General features: G+C 48.4%; 2 protein-coding genes across 2 annotated transcripts in view; both read left to right on the plus strand.

Annotated features, from left to right (window-relative positions):
- The window catches only part of CLDN7 (claudin 7), a 28,768-nt gene extending 22,936 nt beyond the window's left edge, over window positions 1-5,832 (plus strand). The window contains exons 3-4 of the mRNA XM_083581243.1: window positions 2,712-2,796; window positions 4,228-5,832. Coding sequence (XP_083437369.1) covers window positions 2,712-2,796; window positions 4,228-4,396 — 254 coding nt within the window. The 3' untranslated portion in view covers window positions 4,397-5,832. The remainder of the gene's footprint in view (window positions 1-2,711; window positions 2,797-4,227) is intronic.
- Window positions 5,833-10,729: 4,897 nt separating this feature from the next.
- Window positions 10,730-18,677, plus strand: part of ACAP1 (ArfGAP with coiled-coil, ankyrin repeat and PH domains 1) — a 51,563-nt gene continuing 43,615 nt past the window's right edge. Inside the window, exon 1 of the mRNA XM_083580861.1 lies at window positions 10,730-11,143. Within this exon, the coding sequence (XP_083436987.1) occupies window positions 10,878-11,143 (266 nt within the window). The 5' untranslated portion in view covers window positions 10,730-10,877. The remainder of the gene's footprint in view (window positions 11,144-18,677) is intronic.

Raw genomic sequence — 18,677 nt, forward strand, 5'->3', positions numbered from 1 at the left:
TTTTGAACCACTAGGTTGGCAGGAGCAGGGACCAAGCAACGGGAGCTCACCCTGTCGCGGGGATTCGAACCGCCGACCTTCTGATCGGCAAATCCTAGGCTCTGTGGTTTAACCCACAGTGCCACCTGTGTCCCCCTTCCAAGGTAGCTACAGGTAAAAAGCATCAGTTAGCCTGGTGAAAAGGAGGGTTGAGCTCTGCAACCGCTCTTGCAGGGAAAGCATCTAATGAAGGGAGGCTGCAAATTGGATCTGTGGAATGAGGAGAGGCTGTTTGTTTTGGCGGTGGAGAAGCAGCGATGTTGTCATACAGGAGGGAATACCATGCCCATCTCAAGGGAGTGCGGCAGAAAGCAGCGATAGGAATCAGTGTTAGAAACTCAGATATATAAGCTAATCGCTCAACAGCACCTTGAACCTGGGCCAGGGGCGCCACAATGGAATGTCTAGGCACTCCCCCCCCCCACAAAATGAAATGTATCATTATTACTATTAATTTCATTCTTACACCGCTTTATATTTTAAAGAAAGTATCTCAAGGTGGTTTAAAAGGTAAAGGGACCCCTGGACTTTTAAGTCCAGTCAAAGGTGACTCTGGGGTTGCAGTGCTCATCTCGCTTTCAGGCCGAGGGAGCCAGCATTTGTCCGCAGACAGCTTTCCCAGTCATGCGGCCGGCAGGAATAAACCGCTTCTGGCGCAACGGGACACTGCGGCAGAAACCAGAGCGCACGGAAACGCCGTTTACCTTCCTATTTATCTACTTGCGCTTGTGTGCTTTCGAACTGCTAGGTTGGAAGGAACTGGGACAGAGCTTGCTCCGTCGCGGGGATTCGAACCGCCGACCTTCCGATCGGCAAGCCCAAGAGGCTCCGTGGTTTAGACCACGGCGCCACCCGTTCCTAACCCCCTGGAGCAACAGGAAACGAGCTTGCGCCATCTTCCAGGTGACGGCCCTTCAGATGTTTGAAGATGGCTATCGTCTCTCTTGCCCAACTCCCTCCACCGTTCCTTATAAGGCTTGGTTTCCAGACCCTTAATCATCTTGGTTTCCCTCCTCTGCACAGGTTTCAGCTTGTCAACATCCTTCTTAAACTGGGGAGCCCAGAACTGGACACAGGACTCCACATGGTGTCCTTCCAAGGCTGAATAGAACAGATCCCAAACTCTGGGAACTGTAGTTTCCAGAGTTCCCAGACTCTGGGAACCATAGCTGTACGAGGCAAATCTCAGCCCCCTTAAACTACACATCCCTCTTGGGGGAAGCCATGACTGTTTAAAGTGGCTTCTGCCGTGTGAGATGAATGGGGCATAATAATAATAATAATAATAATAATAATAATAATAATAATAATAATTTATTTGTACCCCGCCCATCTGGCTGGGTTTCCTCAGCCACTCTGGGCGGCTTCCAACAAAGATTAAAAATACGTAAGAAGACATGCACACACCGGAGTGGCATTTATCTCCGCAAACAATTAGGATCTTTGAGCATAAAGGGCTCAAAGAGTCTATAAAGTCATTAATATCTTTTTTGTTTTTTTAAAACTTCCGGACACCAGCTTGTAACATCCTGAATGCTGGGGGGATAAAACTTCCGAGCGTCGTTTGGACGAACTTGCATGTGCAGCATGTAGTTGAACTGCGGAACTCCCTGCCACAGGAGGCAAACAACTTAGACGGGTTTAGAAGAGGACCGGGCAAATTCATGGAGGAGGAGAGGGCTATGGATGGCGACTAGCCAGGATGGCTGTGCCCTACCTGCACAGTCAGAGGAAGTGATGCTGGTTTCTGGAAACCGCAGGAGGGGAGAGGGCTCTTGAGTTCGAATCCTGCTTGTGGGCTTCCCGTAATAGTCATCTGGTTGGCCCCTGTGAGAACAGGATGCTGGACTCTATGGGCACCTGGCCTGATCTAGCAAGTCTCTTCCCATGTTCTTTATGAACTGAACTAGCAAAGGAGTCGTAGAATTGTGGCGTCGGAAGGGACTCGAGGGTCATCTAGTCCAACCCCCCCCCCGTGAATCTTGATTTAAAGCATCCAGAACAGATTATGGGTTTCGAACTGAAACGGCTTCCTCCCCCCCCCCATTTTTTTTATTGGTTTTCACAACATTATAAACAAACAAACACATAAGACAAACAAACATAAATCATAGCCTTGTTGAAAATTACACTTATTAACATTAAGTGACTTCCTCGCTTCCCCTGGTTGAATTTCATTGCATGTCCTTTTAACGGTTTTCCAAATCACAGTTCTTATAAAATTTAACTTAAACATTAACTTCCTTAGATCTTCACATTATGAAATTTAACATATTAATTCATCACCTAACATAAATAAAATCCTAAGCCAATTAAGTGTCTGAAAGCTGTTTTCAGTTAATTTAACTTAACCATATTTAACTAAGTAATCATTAAATTTAATCCACTCTTCCTGATACTCCTCCTCCTCCTGGTCGTGGACTCTTCCTGTTAGGTCGGCTAGCTCCGAAAAATCCATCATCTTCATCTGCCATTCATCTATCATTGGTAATTCTTGGGTTTTCCACTTTTTAGCTAACAAAATATGAACGGCTTCCTTTTTAAGCATGTCGAAGTTGAGCATGGAACTGTTGAGTTTTCCAGGCTGTTGCTTGAACACCATGGAGGGGAAAGAAGCTGTTATATAAATTATTTTCTCCCCCCCCACCTTCCTTCTCTCTCTTTTTTCCCAGGGCTGTGCGCACTCGTTGCTTGTTCGTGGATCGGGCACCAGACTGTGACGGATTTCTACAGCACCATAGTGCCGACAAATGCAAAGTGAGTTTTCCGGTTGAGGCGGCGGGTGAGGGGGGGAAAGGAATGAATGACCCCCAAACCCCGCAAGCTCTGAGCTTCTCTGATTCCTTCACCTCATCAAAACCTTGCCCACCCACCCTCTCCCCGTGCTAAATAGTCCAGCACATGGTGGATTTGATTTAAATCAAATTGAAGGAGTGTCTCCACCCCCATCGTTCTGCCCGGACACTGAGGTCCAGCTCCGAGGGCCTTCTGGGGGTTCCCTCCCTGCGAGAAGCCAAGTTACAGGGAACCAGGCAGAGGGCCTTCTCGGTGGTGGCACCCGCCCTGTGGAACGCCCTCCCAGCAGATGTCAAAGAGAAAAACAACTATCTGACTTTTAGAAGACATCTGAAGGCAGCCCTGTTTAGGGAAGCTTTTAATGTTTGATGTATTACTGTATTTTAATATTCTGTTGGAAGCCGCCCAGAGTGGCTGGGGAAGCCCAGCCAGATGGGCGGGGTATAAATAATAAATTATTATTATTATTATTATTATTATTATTATTATTATTATTATTATTATTATATTATCACTAGTCAGTAAGACAAAAACAAAAGGAAAAGGCCGCAAAAACGCAAAATAAATAGCAAAAACATACAGACCTCAGCGTAACACTCAAAACGGGAGTGTGGCACTCAAAACAGAACACTTTTGGCTTCTGAGAAAAGTTCACAAACCAGAACACTTACCGGTACTTCCAGGTTTGCAGTGTTTGGGTTCCGAGTTGTTTGAGTCCCAAGGCATTTGAGAACCAAGGGACCACTGTATTGCGCAACGGCTTTAGTATGTTTGTATCAATCCAGGATTGCATTTCCTGGTGATTGATGCTATATGTATGTGCATTTTAGGGACGCGGGTGGTGCTGTGGGTTAAACCACAGAGCCTAGGACTTGCTGATCAGAAGGTTGACGGTTCAAATCCCCGCAATGACGGGGTGAGCTCCCGTTGCTCGGTCCCTGCTCCTGCCAACCTAGCAGTTCGAAAGCACGCCAAAGTGCAAGTAGATCAATAGGTATCGCTCTGGCGGGAAGGTAAACGGCGTTTCCGTGCACTGCTCTGGTTCGCCAGAAGCGGCTTAGTCCTGCTGGCCACATGACCCAGAAGCTGTACGCCGGCTCCCTCGGCCAGTAAAGCGAGATGAGCACTGCAACCCCAGAGTCGGCCACGACTGGACCTAATGGTCAGGGATCCCTTTACCTTTATGTGCATTTTAGAAAACTCCACCTGCTAAATACCAGGCAGGTGCAATACCTGTCTTATCAACACCTATTTCAGATCTTCCCTTTCCCATCAAGCCTTTTAAGTGGCGATTTTTATCCCAGTTTGTAGAAGTTCAAAAAGAAAAAAAAAATGTGTGCATAAACTCGCCAGCTGGAACATCTTGACAATTCACCTTTCTCCTCCTTGCAGGTACGAATTCGGATACGCCATTTTCATCGGCTGGGGGGGCGCTGCCCTGCTGCTCTTAGGGGGCGGGCTCCTCTCCTGCTCCTGCCCCGGGAAGACCACCTACAAGGGGCGCCAGTACCCGCAGGGGAAGCCCATCTCCAAACCTCCCAGCTCCAAAGAATATGTCTAGTGCTTTTGATTGACAGTTCCTTCACTCTTTCCCCCACGCCTAGAATACCACTGGACCAGAGGCGTGGAAAGACCACCCTGAACTTTTTGGGACGACCTCAGCAACTCCTTCCCCCACCCGAGAGAGGCGTTTTTAAAAGTTTCCTCATTTCACACCAGCTTTATTTTTCTTTTTTTTACTAAATAATACTATTTGTTAGCTTGCGATTTCCCCGTGTAATTCTTTTGCTAATGGATAGGAATGATCGTAAGTGATTAATGTCAGATGGTGTAAACACAACACTTCCACGCCGACTTATTGGAACGAGGGGGACACACACAGATAATTTGTTAATTGAACTCTCTTCTCCACCTACCACCCCTGCAGACTCCCAAATTAATATAATATTTTTAAAAGATTACTCAGGGACATATATATAGTTGCGACAGACCTAAAACACAGGACCACAAACCTTAAGTTTGTTTGAAAGCAACTCCTGAACTGGGAAGACTGGTGAATTCAGCACTTAACTGTGCGTCTGTATTGGGTCATTGAACACCAGCAAATTGAGCTTTAAAACAACGGCTCATTTCTCCTTGGGGTGTTTACATCTATCTGTCGTACAATCATTTATATATTCTTTTTCGGGTGGGAGGAGAATGAATGGAGCTCTACTAGAAAATCCCCAGTGATATCTGTTACTGTGTGTAAGTATATAGAGCATTCACTTTGGGGCGAGTAGAAATGGTTTATATCAGGAAGGCTGTTCTGCATGGTGTTCTGCAAGTGTTGAGGGTGGCAGGATTTGACCCTAATCGCTTCGTGTGGCGTTAGAGGCAAGTGTGAAGGTGTGCTTTGCTGCGAAAATCATTGGTGGTTCTTCATGTGGGCAAATACCCCCGATTACACACACACACACACACACACACACACACACACACACACACAAATAAATACACAAATATACACCACCACCCCATAAATTTGCTAGGGTTCTGGTGAAAACGTTTGACCCCAGCCTACAAAAATACGATACTCTCGTTCAAGCCAGAGGCCTTTGGAAAAACAACCTGTTTGCCTACTTCCTATAACCGATATTAATGGGCATTCTGATTTTGGGCCTGTTAATTTCAACCCTTCACTTTACCCCACCTTTAAAATTTTCCCAGTAAACGCCCCCTAAATCGTGTGTCGGGAACTTTTCTATACTTGGAGATATCTGCTTGCTTTAATAGATTTTAAATACTTGCTTTTAATTGCATGGGAAAAGGGGGAGGGAAAATATTGCCGGTCTTCAAGAAAGGAGGTATTCCTAGATTTTTAAATGTGGCCTTATTTAAAGCACCAAGACTCCTTAAGGTTGTGTGCGTGCGCATATTTTTTATTATTAATTGTCTTTGTGTTGCTGGGAATTGATATTTTTTTGTACATAATAAACAAGAATGTTTTGGACAAAAGCCGGCTTCAGTTTGACTCGTGTTTTGGGTGCCAGTCCTCATGAAAATTCATCGACATGAATTTTAGCATGAATTTTTCCTAATACACACATTTTTTGTATTCAATATTGCCAAAGAGACATGATATTGCACAACCATTCTCGTATATAAACAGTCTGAAACAAGTTACAAAATAAACGTTGCAAAATACAAAGCAGCTCATTGCTCTTAAACTGGAAATGTGGTCTGGCCTTCTTGTAAGTCCCTTAATACTGTCCAAGAACTATCCTTGCGTCTGGTCCCAGAGAAAGAACCTAAGCAACTTGCTTGTTCAGCAGCACTAAGCTGAGTACAGGTGAAACTCGGAAAATTAGAATATTGTGGAAAAGTTCATTTATTTCAGTAATTCAACTTAAAAGGTGAAGCTAATATATGACATAGACTCATGACATGCAAAGCGGCCCAAACCAAGTACTGAGTACATATGCATGCTTCTACTTCTCAGAGGTCCAATATTGCTCTATTTGCAGTCCTTGTTTTGCTGGTTTCATTTAATATGCTAATTTTCTGAGATTGTTAATTTGGGGTTTTCATCAGCTGTACGCCATAAACATCACAATTATAACAAATAATGGCTTGACATATCTCGCATTGCATGTCATGAGTCTATCTCATATATTAGTTTCACCTTTTAAGTTGAATTACTGAAATAAATGAACTTTTCCACAATATTCTAATTTTCCGAGTTTCACCTGTATTGTTTTTAATTTGTAGAAAACACACGTATCCCAACAGTGTGGCCCTAAACCTGTTCACCTACAAGCAACTCTCACAGATCTCAACAATATTTGTGAAAATACATATGGCTGCAGTTTTAATTTTTGTGAAACATTCAAAACTGAACCCACAAGTCTCTTTAATTCTATTGCATACAGCAAATTTATTTTTTGGCACAAATTCTACCATAAAGTTTTGTGTCATTTGCAGAAAGCTACACAAACAACAAAAATCTATAGATGTTTCCCCGTATTTATTTTCCAATTGAATTTTACCGAAATTTCAGTAGTCTAAATTTTGTGGATCTGCCAGGTTGGTCAGGTGTTGGGAAAGGGCAAAGGGGTATTTAACTTGGGCTTCTTCATGGCTGGGACGTATCCTGGCACACACAGGCAGGAATCTGCTCACTTTTCGCCTCTGGCCCTGCTTCCCTCTGCCACGTGGCCCTCGAAAGGTCGCCCAAAAGCAAATGTGGCCCCCTGCCTGGAAAAGGTTCCCAGTCTCTGACGGTCAAAGCACAAATCCCATCAGTCTTGTGGCCTCACATGGGGATGAGGCGAAGACCTGGAGGGGGTGGGCAAGCTTACTGACTGCCCCAATACCTAAAGAGAGCCTCACCTGCAGGGGCAGTATACCTGAAAGTGCCAGGCATCGGAAACGAAGGGGGGAATTATGACCTTGTGAAGTTTGTGAGGGCATCTGCTTGGTGGCTGCTGTGATGTTCTAGATCAGGGACGTCTGCAATCTAGGTAAAGGTAAAGGGACCCCGGACCATTAGGTCCAGTCGTGACCGACTCTGGGGTTGCGGCGCTCATCTCGCTTTACTGGCCGAGGGAGTCGGCGTACAGCTTCCAGGTCATGTGGCCAGCAGGACTAAGCCACTTCTGGCAAACCAGAGCAGCGCACGGAAACGCCGTTTACCTTCCCGCCGGAGCGGTTCCTATTTATCTACTTGCACTGGTGTGCTTTTGAACTGCTAGGTTGGCAGGAGCAGGGACTGAGCAACGGGAGCTCACCCCGTCGTGGGGATTCGAACCGCCAACCTTCTGATCAGCAAGTCCTAGGCTCTGTGGTTTAACCCACAGCGCCACCCGCGTCCCTAATTTGGCTAATAATTTTATAGTGGCGCTGTAGTGGCGTACAAAAACAGTCTAACATCTTTTTTGGGCAATTCCAGTCCTGATTTCTGCTCAGTTTCAAAGTGCTCCAAGTCCTAGTGGAAACAAAACCGCCACCATGTTGCTGGACAGATCTATGGTGCGACTGCAACTTTGAAAGTGAGCAGAAATCGCATGCAGGTGTCTGGGGCTTCACGGGGATTTGAACTGCCGTCGCGGGGATTTGAACTGCCGACCTTCTGATCGGCAAGCCCTAGGCTGTGTGGTTTAATCCACAGCGCCACCCATGTTCTGATACTGTACTCCACTGAAATGTTCAAACGATTCTTCGATTGTCCTTGAGTCTATCCGCCACAGTTGCGATTCTCTCCTGCCACACCTTGTGAGAACCGCTGTTTTAAATGTTATTTAAACTGAACTGACCGCATTGCATGCTGTGGTTAAACACCCCCCCCCCAGCAAGTGTAGAACAATGCTGAAAGTAAATAAATTAAAATAATTATGACCCAGGACTAGGGAGTTATCCAGAAGCTGGCTGCTTTCCTAGGGAAGGCTAGACACCCGCTGACTCTTAACTTGCAAGCCTGAATTCTCCCAGGGAACCATTGCAAGAAATGAAAGTGCTGCAGCGCCTCCCAATGGCCATTTGGGGTAGCACAGCTGTACATATACAATGTCCCCACTGTGGAAGGACGTGTGGATCCTAAACTGGCCTCCACAGTCACTTACGGACTCATTGTTAAAACCGTGTTTATGGAAGACAATCTTACTCGGGTAAGAGTGATCGCCCAAAAAGAAGGTATCATGGATTCACGAGGCTGTAGCCATAAAGACTGGAAATAATTGTGTGTGTTACATAGCAGCAGCAGCAGCAGGAGAGGTAGCATTTTAAATTTTAAAAGTTTTAAATTGTTGTTTTATTTGTCTTGAGATTTTTTTTCTGTGAGCTTTTTATTTTTTAAAACATTTGGGCAGACTCCAGAGATACTTCTTTCTTTGCAATTAACAAAATGTATATACTGCTTAAGGGACGCGGGTGGCGCTATGGGTTAAACCACAGAGCCTAGGACTTGCCGATCAGAAGGTCGGCGGTTCGAATCCCCGCGACGGGGTGAGCTCCCGTTGCTCGGTCCCTGCTCCTCCCCACCTAGCAGTTCAAAAGCACGTCAAAGTGCAAGTAGATAAATAGATACCACTCCGGCGGGAAGGTAAACGGCGTTTCCGTGCGCTGCTCTGGTTCGCCAGAAGCGGCTTAGTCATGCTGGCCACATGACCCGGAAGCTGTACGCCGGATCCCTTGGCCAATAAAGTGAGATGAGCGCCGTAACCCCAGAGTCGGCCACGACTGGACCTAATGGTCAGGGGTCCCTTTACCTTTACCTATATACTGATTACTCCATAGAGAAGCTGTAAGCCAGTTGTTCCCAAAGGGAGCACTACACCCCCTGGGAGTGTGCTGCTGGGATTATCTGGGGTGTTTGGGGGGTGTGGTAAGAGGCAAGGGGGCAGCAGAGAGATGTGGGAGGTGTCAATGACCATCGGGCATTAAAAAGCTGGCACAGTCAAACCTCGGTTCCTGAACGCCTCCATTTTGGAACGTTTCGGCTCCCGAATGCCAAAAACCTGGAAGTAACTGCTCCAGTTTTGGAACTATTTTTGAAAGCCGAACGTGCTACGTGGCTTCCGTTTTGAGTTTCCCTATTGTATTGAGGCTTCCGCTTTCAGTTTTCGGTCGTCAAACGTTTCCGAAGTCAAACAGTCTTCCGTAATGGATTACGTTTGACAACTGGGGTTTGACTGCATCAACCCAACCGGACGCCTTCCTCTGTCCCAGCTGCAACAAAACATGTCTCTCCCCATCGGTCTCACTACAGCCGCAGCTGGTGTTGCCACCATCCAACAGCTTGATCTCACCCCCAAAGACGCACTCCTCCGTTGTCTCCGAAGACAGACACCAACAACACCACCACTGTTCAATTCATTAAAACAAATAGTTTAAAGCGGGTTTTGAATAAATGTGCAATTACTGTTCCTGTTCGGAATTTTTCTATGTTATGATCTTCCTTAGCATGTAGTGCAAACATAATGCTTTTCAGAGAGTAGGGGGCACTGGGGATGAGTTTATGGAACCAAGGGGCGGTGGCCAGCTTTTGAGAAAGTTTGGCGACTACTTTTCTATATGGTTGTTTTTACCTTGTTGTTGTTTAGTGGTGTCCGTCTCTTCGTGACCCCATGGACCAGAGCACGCCAGGCCCTCCTGTCTTCCACTGCCTCCCGCAGTTTGGTCAAACTCATGCTGGTAGCTTCAAGAACACTGTCCCACCATCTCGTCCTCTGTCGTCCCCTTCTCCTTGTGCCCTCCATCTTTCCCAACATCAGGGTCTTTTCCAGGGAGTCTTCTCTTCTCATGAGGAGGCCAAAGTCTTGGAGCCTCAGCTTCAGGATCTGTCCTTCCAGTGAGCACTCAGGGCTGATTTCCTTCAGAATGGAGAGGTTTGATCTTCTTGCAGTCCATGGGACTCTCAAGAGTCTCCTCCAGCACCAGAATTCAAAAGCATCCATTCTTCGGCGATCAGCCTTCTTTATGGTCCAGCTCTCACTCCCATACATCACTACTGGGAAAACCATAGCTTTCACTATCCGGACCTTTGTTGGCAAGATGATGTCTCTGCTTTTTAAGATGCTGTCTACTTTTTTAATCTACTTTTATACTACTGTTTTTATCTACTCTTTGTTTTTTTGCAAACCTTTCCAAGATTTTTTTTAAAGCAATCAAGCGGTATATAAAGTTTATGTGACACATAAATCCAGACAGGCTCCAGATCCGATTGCTCGCATTGCATCGGACCAAACGGATATGCCGCTTACTCCGCAAAGACGCTCAAAGCGGTTTACAAGTATCCAGCCGGCTCCTCCCTCCACTCCTCCTGCTCCTCCCGATTAAGGCCGGCTTGGCCCGGGAATCTTCCCACTTCCCAGCCAACCCGCCTCCTCCTCCTCCTCCTCCACCTCCTTGTGCGCTGGCGTCGTCCCGCCGGGCGGAGCTGCCGAGGACTTGCTCCAGGCGGCGCTGCGCGCTCGGCTTCGCGGAGCGGCCGCCCGTGCGTGGCTCGGGGTCGTCCCGCAGACCGAGGGGGGGCGCCCTGCTGCCCTCTCCCGGGCGCCGCGAGGATGGCTCCTCCGCCGGGCACCGCCCGCAGCCGCGCACCCCGCCCCGGGGCGGAGCAGGAGCCGCTGCCGGCGGCGCCTCCTTGCTCCTCCGCGCGCCCCTGGCTGGTCTTGCCTCTGCGCGGCTGCTCGCAGGTCTGGTCCAGGTATCAGCGCCGCCGCCGCCTCCACCTCCGGCCAGGGCTACCTGGAGCCTCCCGGAGGAACGGCGCCGCGATGACGGTCAAGCTGGACTTCGAGGAGTGCCTGAAAGACTCGCCGCGCTTCAGGTGGGTCCGCTTGGCGCGCCGCGCCGTGCGCCCTTGGCCATGCAGCTGGTGCGCCTTTACGCATCGCGCTCCGGCCGGTGCCAGGCGGAGGCAGGCGGGCTGTCCCGCCGCCACGCAGCTGCCCCGACGCCGCGCCTTGCAGAGACGGCGCTCCCGCCCGCTCCCGCGCACGGCTCCGCTGCCTGCCTTCGCCCGCCTCCCTCCTCCACTGGTTGGAGACGAGCCGGCAGTTCCTTCGGCCTTGGAGATAGGACGTCCCGGGTCTGCCTTTCTTCCAAACAAACTCAGAAGGAGAGTTTTCGCTTGGGGAGGGAGGGCTGCGTTGTTGGAGAAGGGAAGTGTCGCCTAGTGGTGAGAGCAGAGGCGGCGGCTAAAGACCCAACTGGCGGGGTCCGGAAGAGGGAGAAGTGTTGGTGCTTCGGTGACGAACCCTAAATGATGGGAGAAATATTAAGGAATGGAAGGGAGTCAATCGCTCTTTCTCCTTTTCCGAAGGTGGGGGGGGGGATTTATCCAATCATATAGGGACCCGTAGGGTCATCTAGTCCAACCCCCTGCCATGCAGGAATCTCTTGATAAGGGGAGAGCTGCCATTTTTGGGGGGCGGCTTGTTTTTGCCTCCCTTTTTGGGGCCCTTTGCTCCCCACTTCTCCCCACGTCTCTCCTTTGCACCAGGCTACAAAAGGAGTTTGACAGTGCAGGAAGTGGCAGGAGAGGTGTGTGTGTAAAATACTACTAAATTGGGGGCTGGGGGGGGCAGTGTGGAGATGATACTGTGAAGCAAATCGAGCTGCTGGTGGGGTTGCCAACTTTTCAACCAGCTCTCTGCTCCTGTGTCTTTACCAGCAATCAGCGCTGCAGCAATCGCCCTGTTCCTTGCTGTTTGCCCACCTGCCCTTAATGGCGCAGGAGCAGGCTGGGCTTGTGGAGGGGGGGTGATTTTTGGGTGAGAGGCGGTAAGTTGGCAACCCCAGTTTGTCAGGGCTGCTGTGCTGAGGCTCAGGGCGCGTAAACTGTAATGGAGGAGCTAGCGCCACACTCAGCGCTTGAGAATCCGGCGGAGCAGGTGTAAGACTGCGGGCTATTTCTAGTGGTGTGGGTTTGGTAGTGCCCCCTTCTCACCCCCCCAAAAAAACCACCCACTAGCAGGAGTTTCCGGCCTGTACACATGGGAACCCAGACCTAACGCTGGGGCGAGGAGGCAGGAAGTGATAACTGGGGCAAGGCTAAAAAGCGTTCCTGGGGTCGCTTGGGCCCCAAAAACCCCCTAAGCCGGCATGTTTCAGTGTGGGGCAGTCACCGTTGCCCCATATTCTGTGCCTGGGGTGCATTTGTGCAAAATTTGGGGCCGCTTTCTGCAGAGAAGCACATCCGTTGAGTGGATTTCTGTTTAACTTTTATATGTTGACATTATTATTTTATACTATTTTAATTGATTGTTGAATGTTACTTTTTTGATATAGGCTGCCTATTTTAAAGTTATGTTTTATGATCACATTTTTGTATTGCATTAGATTTTTATAAGATGTACATTTTTTTTGTTTCTTCAACTTGTAAACCGCGTTGAGTAGTGGAAGATAGAAAGGCGGGATACAAATTAAAAATGATGATGATGATCCGGCCCTGAAGCATTGCGGTTCAGGCTGGCCCCAAACACCCGTGTGGGGCAGTGATGTTTTGAGGGGTGAATCTGTTGGGGAACCCCAACTCCTCAGGGTCTTCTCTGGTGGTACAGAAGAAGACGGCGTTGGCTGTATATTTTTCAGAGCTGAGGGACTCAAAAGCCTTTTGGCCAGGCCCCACCAGCAGTATCATGTTGCTTTAAACAGCCATGGGTTTCCCCCACCCACCCAAGGAATCCTGGGAACTGTAGTTTGAGAAGGGTGCTCCTAGTTGTTAGGCACACCCTTACAGAACTGCAACTCCCAGAGTTCCCTGGGAAAGAGTGTCTGGCTGTTAAACCGCTCTGGGAATTGTAGCTCTGTGGGTGGGGCTCACCTGACAACGCACTCTTAACCAAACTACAGCTCCCAGAATTCCTTGGGTGAAGCCATGATAGTTCAACCGGGGAATTCTGGGAACATTTGCTCTCTGAGTGGGAAATTGGAGCTGGCTCTCAGCTCCCATAATTCTTTGGGGGGGGGAAGCCATGACTGCCTAAAGTGGTCTGATCCTGCTTTATATGACAACACTTCAAACCGCCATGGCTTCCCCCAGAGACTTCTGGGAGTTTAAGGCTGCTGGGAGTTGCTAGGAGAGCCCTTTATTTCTCCTCACGGAGCTACGATTCCCAGAGCAGTTTAGCAGTCGGCCTCCCTTCTCAGGGAGCTCTGGGAATTGTAGCTCTCGGAGGGGAAATATGGGGTCTCCTGGCAACACCCTCGGCGCCCTTAACCAAACTACAGCTCCCAGCATTCCTTGGGGGAAGCCATGCCAGTTTGACACATCAATCCCACCTCCCAGGGAACTCTGGGGAGGGGGGAATAGGGGTCTCCCAATGGCTCTCGGCGCCCTTCGCCAAACTACAGTTCCCAGGACTCTTTGGGGGAAGCAACACCTTCTCAGAGTGAAATCGCTTTGAACGTGAACATGGCCCTGAGAGTCACAGATGGGTTTCCATTCTCCAGCTGTGTGTGGCTGGGACATGAGAGATTGTTTCCAGGCGTCACCGATTTCCACTTGTAGGATGTTCTGCCACAACTTTCCTCTGGTGGGACGCCCAGTGGGTGGTTTTAAAAATGCTTCTCTTTCCCCAGCTGAGAAAGGCTGGGCCGCCTCTCTCTCTCTTTCCACAAAACACACACACACACACTTTTTGGGTGTGTCGCAGCATCGTCAAACTCGTGTTTTGTGTTTGATGCCCGTCCGCCTTGCTGCCTTCCTCCTAGCTTCCTGTGGTTTTGCCACACTTCCCTCCTCGTCGGAGCCGATTCTGAGTTTCCTCTGCTCCGGTTTCAGCCATAGCCCCGGTGCATTGTGGGGGACGTGTGCGCGGCGGCCATCTTGAAATGGCCTGTGTTGAGCAGCTGGAGTGGGAACCCAGTTTGGAGGTACTTACAGAGCACCTCCAATCTAGGTAACTCAAGTAAAAGCCAGAAACCAGGCAAAATTTGGGAATCAGGCCTCCTGTTGGTCTCCCTGCAGAGGGCCTTCTCGGTGGTGGCGCCCGCCCTGTGGAACTCCCTCCCACCAGATGTGAAAGAGAACAACAACTACCAGACTTTTAGAAGACATCTGAAGGCAGCCCTGTTTAGGGAAGCTTTTAATGTTTAATAGGTTATTGTATTTTAATATTTTGTTGGAAGCCGCCCAGAGTGGCTGGGGAAGCCCAGCCAGATGGGTAGGGTATACATTATTATTATTATTATTATTATTATTATTATTATTAATTATTTATTATTATTCCGGCCTACCAGACCACATGCATGAGTGTGCTGCTTAGGGTGGGTGTCTTATTATGGGATGTGTGCTCCTCCTCACCCAATTTTGCAGCCTCCGTACGATGCCTCTGTCATCAAAATGCCCGTTCCAAGGAAGACTTGGCAATTTTTTAAAAAGCCAATATTTGTGATATCTCAGTGGCCCGTTTGCAATTCTAAGCCGTCGTCTGGAAGAGTTTATTCCCGACTCTTTCCAGAGGTCCTTGTAACATAGAAATTGTAGTCGGACCCATATACACTGAAGATTTAAAGCAGCAGTCAGGTTTTTCTCCCCCCCCCCCAAAAGAATCTTGGGAACTCTAGTTTGTTCTGGGTGCTGGGAGTTCTGCCTATTCACAGATCTACAGTTCTCTGGAAGGAGGCCCTGTTCAGGGATGTTTTTAAAATGTGTGACATTTTAATGTATTTTTAATCTTTGCTGGAAGCCGCCCAGAGTGGCTGGGGAAACCCAGACAGATGGGCGGGGTACAAATAAATTATTATTATTACTATTATTACTATTATTATGATTGATTGATTGTTGAACCACTCTGGGATTTGAATAATAGAATTATAGAGTTCAAAGGGACCCGTACGGTCATCTAGCCCAACCCCCTGCTATGCACGGGGGTCGTCTCTCATTTACTTACTACCTTCCCTTCACCCCAAGGTCCCAGGGTGGGTCATGGCATTTATTATATGGAAAAATTAGGGGTTGCCCTCCACTCATTGCCGACCGTGGACTTAGGAAACACCAAACGCCCAGATGGAGAGTTGGGCTGCGAAAGCCAACCCCAAATTTTCGACACATCACGTGAAAACGCAGCATTAGAAACAGAACAACCATCGCAAGACTCAGACGGGTCCTGAAAACCATGGCAACTCTTGGCACCCTTTGTTGTTGTTGTTTAGTCGTCTAGTCGTGTCCACCTCTTCGTGGCCCCCTGGACCAGAGCACGCCAGGCCCTCCTGTCTTCCACTGCCTCCCGCAGTTTGGTCAAACTCATGCTGGTAGCTTCCAGAACACTGTCCCACCATCTCGTCCTCCGTCGTCCCCTTCTCCTTGTGCCCTCCATCCTTCCCAGCATCAGGGTCTTTTCCAGGGAGTCTTCTCTTCTCATGAGGTGGCCAAAGTATTGGAGCCTCAGCTTCAGGATCTGTCCTTCCAGTGAGCACTCAGGGCTGATTTCCTTCAGAATGGAGAAGTTGGATCTTCTTGCAGTCCATGGGACTCTCAAGAGTCTCCTCCAGCACCAGAATTCAAAAGCATCCATTCTTCGGCGATCAGCCTTCTTTATGGTCCAGCTCTCACTTCCATACATCACTACTGGGAAAACCATGGCTTTAACTATACGGACCTTTGTTAGGTGATGTCTGCTTTTTAAGGGTCCCGGCACCCTTAACAAACTACAATTCCCAGGATTCCTTGGGCAGGAGGAGGGGGAAGCCATGGTGCAGACGGGTATTGTGTGTGTCTGTTGTTTTTAAGGTTGTGGTTTTGTGTTGCAAGCTGCCCTGAGACCTACGGCTATAGGGCGGCATTCAAATTTAATAAATAATAGTAGTTGCTTGTCGCTCTGAGAACGTCTCTTCGTGTGTGGCAAAACCAGTTCGCTGTGGATAGGAGAGGTTTCCAGGCAACTGGCAGGAAGTGGTCGCAACGCCGGCCGAGGCAGGAAGCTTGCGAAGCGACCGCAACGCAGCTTTCAGGGTTGGCGGAGAAGAACAGTGGTGCTACTAAAATGCTACTCAGCCCCTAAGCTTAGCTCCTGGGCTCGCCTTCCTAGCTCCTGTACAGATGGTCTTTTCTTGCAAGTTCCTGTCCTGCTACCTGGTATATCCCACGGAGGACCTTAAGGTCCATAAATAGCAACACCCTAGAGGTCCCAGGTCAGGGATGTGGGTGGCGCTGTGGGTTAAACCACTGAGCCTAGGACTTGCTGATCAGAAGGTGGGCGGTTCGTATCCCCGCAACGGGGTGAGCTCCCGTTGCTCGGTCCCTGCTCCTGCCAACCTAGCAGTTCGAAAGAATGTCATAGTGCAAGTAGATAAAGAGGTACAGCTCTGGTGGGAAGGTAAACGGCGTTTCCGTGCGCTGCTCTGGTTTGCCAGAAGCGGCTTAGTCCTGCTGGCCACATGACCCGGAAGCTGTACGTCGGCTCCCTCGGCCAATAAAGCGAGATGAGCGCCGCAACCCCAGAGTCGGCCACAACTGGACCTAATGGTCAGGGGTCCTTTTACCTTTACCTTTAGAGGTCCCAGGCCGTAGGGAAGTCAGATTAGCCTCAACCAGAGCCAGGGCCTTTTCAACACTGGCCCCGGCCTGGTGGAACTCTCTGTCCCATGAGACCAGGGCCCTGCAGGATCTGATTTCTTTCCGCAGGGCCTGCAAGACAGAGTTGTTCCACCTGGCCCTTGGCTTGGAATCAACTTGATCCCCTTCCCCTCTTTCCTTTTTCCTTTCTCCTTCCGTGATGGAACTCCTATTTGGGGACTTCCCTGGCTTTTTTCTGGTCCATGTAGGACCAGACTGGATAGTTAGCCTTAGTGAAGACTTGAAGTTTTCATCCCCCCAAAAGTTTTTTATTGAGTTCCACTGAAATAAAGCTGCATTTTAATGTTTTAATGTTGTCTTTTATTCTTGTTTTTAAAGTTGTATTTCAATCAATTGTTTTATATCGGGTGTTAGCTGCCTTGAGCCCGGTCTTGCCTGGGGAGGGCGAGGTATAAATAAAATTTATTATTAATATTATTATTACCCGCCTTGTGATGGCCAGCTTGGCTAGCTGACTCGGCAATGAAGGGCCGTAGCTCAGAACAGCTGCTTTGCATGCAGAAGGCCCCCAATGGCATCTCCAGCTAGGGCTGGGGGAAGATTTCCAGCCGGAAATCCTGGAGAGCCACTGCTGCTGCCAGTCCGTGTAGGCCATACTAAGCTGGATGGAGGCAGTGTCTGTAGCTGTGGTTCCTGATTTGCAGGGGGTTGGTCTAGATGGCAGTCGAGGTCCCTTCCAACTCTGTGAAGACCTGGCAGTAACAAACTGCAACGGAACGGCTTTCACCACCCCCTTGCTTATCTAGCCCTCTTGCGTTCTCCATTCTGCTATTCTTAATTCGCCTCCTGAACACTTTAGGCCAGGGGTCAGCAAACTTTTTCAACAGGGGGCCAGTCCACCGTCCCTCAGACCTTATGGGGGGGCTGGACTATATTTTGGAAAAAATATTTCTGTGCCCCACAAATAACCCAGAGATGCATTTTAAATAAAAGGGCATATTCTACTCATGTAAAAACACGCTGATTCCTAGACTGTCCATGGACCGGATTGAGAAGGCGATTGGGCCGGATCCAGCCCTCGGGCCTTAGGTTGCCTACCCATGCTTTAATTCAACCCCCCTGTGATGCGGGAATCTCTCCCCCCCCCAAAAAAATTTTGTATTGATTTTCTACATTTATCACAAAAAAGACATAACAAACCACATAACAAAGAAAAACATTACACCACAATAAACAAAACTAAACACAAAGAAAATTTGTATCTTTAAATATCTAATTCTCATTACATTGCTAACTGACTTCCTCAAACCCCTTCTCTCTGAATTTCATTATACAGTGGTACCTCGGGTTAAGTACTTAATTCGTTCCGGAGGTCCGTTCTTAACCTGAAACTGTTCTTAACCTGAAGCACCACTTTAGCTAATGGGGCCTCCTGCTGCCGCCGTGCCGCTGGAGCACAATTTCTGTTCTTATCCTGAAGCAAAGTTCTTAACCTGAAGCACTATTTCTGGGTTAGCGGAGTCTGTAACCTGAAGCGTATGTAACCTGAAGCGTATGTAACCCGAGGTACCACTGTATCACCTATATAACAGTTCTCCAACTTCATATTTCTAATAATATTAACTCCTTTCATTAACTAACCTCTTTTCCTTTATTAATATTCTTATCCTTAATATCTACTACACACATTCTTATTCTACCCCTAGGCCTATTTGTTACTTCCAAGAATTTTCTATTTATCTTATATCACAATATTTAGCTAAATATTCTTTGAATTTCTTCCAATCCTCTTGTATCTCCTCTTCTTTCTGGTCGCGGATTCTTCCAGTCAGGTTGGCTA

The sequence above is a fragment of the Podarcis filfolensis genome, assembly GCF_964270895.1.
Source record: "Podarcis filfolensis genome assembly, chromosome: 13".
Taxonomy (NCBI): Eukaryota; Metazoa; Chordata; class Lepidosauria; order Squamata; family Lacertidae; genus Podarcis; species Podarcis filfolensis.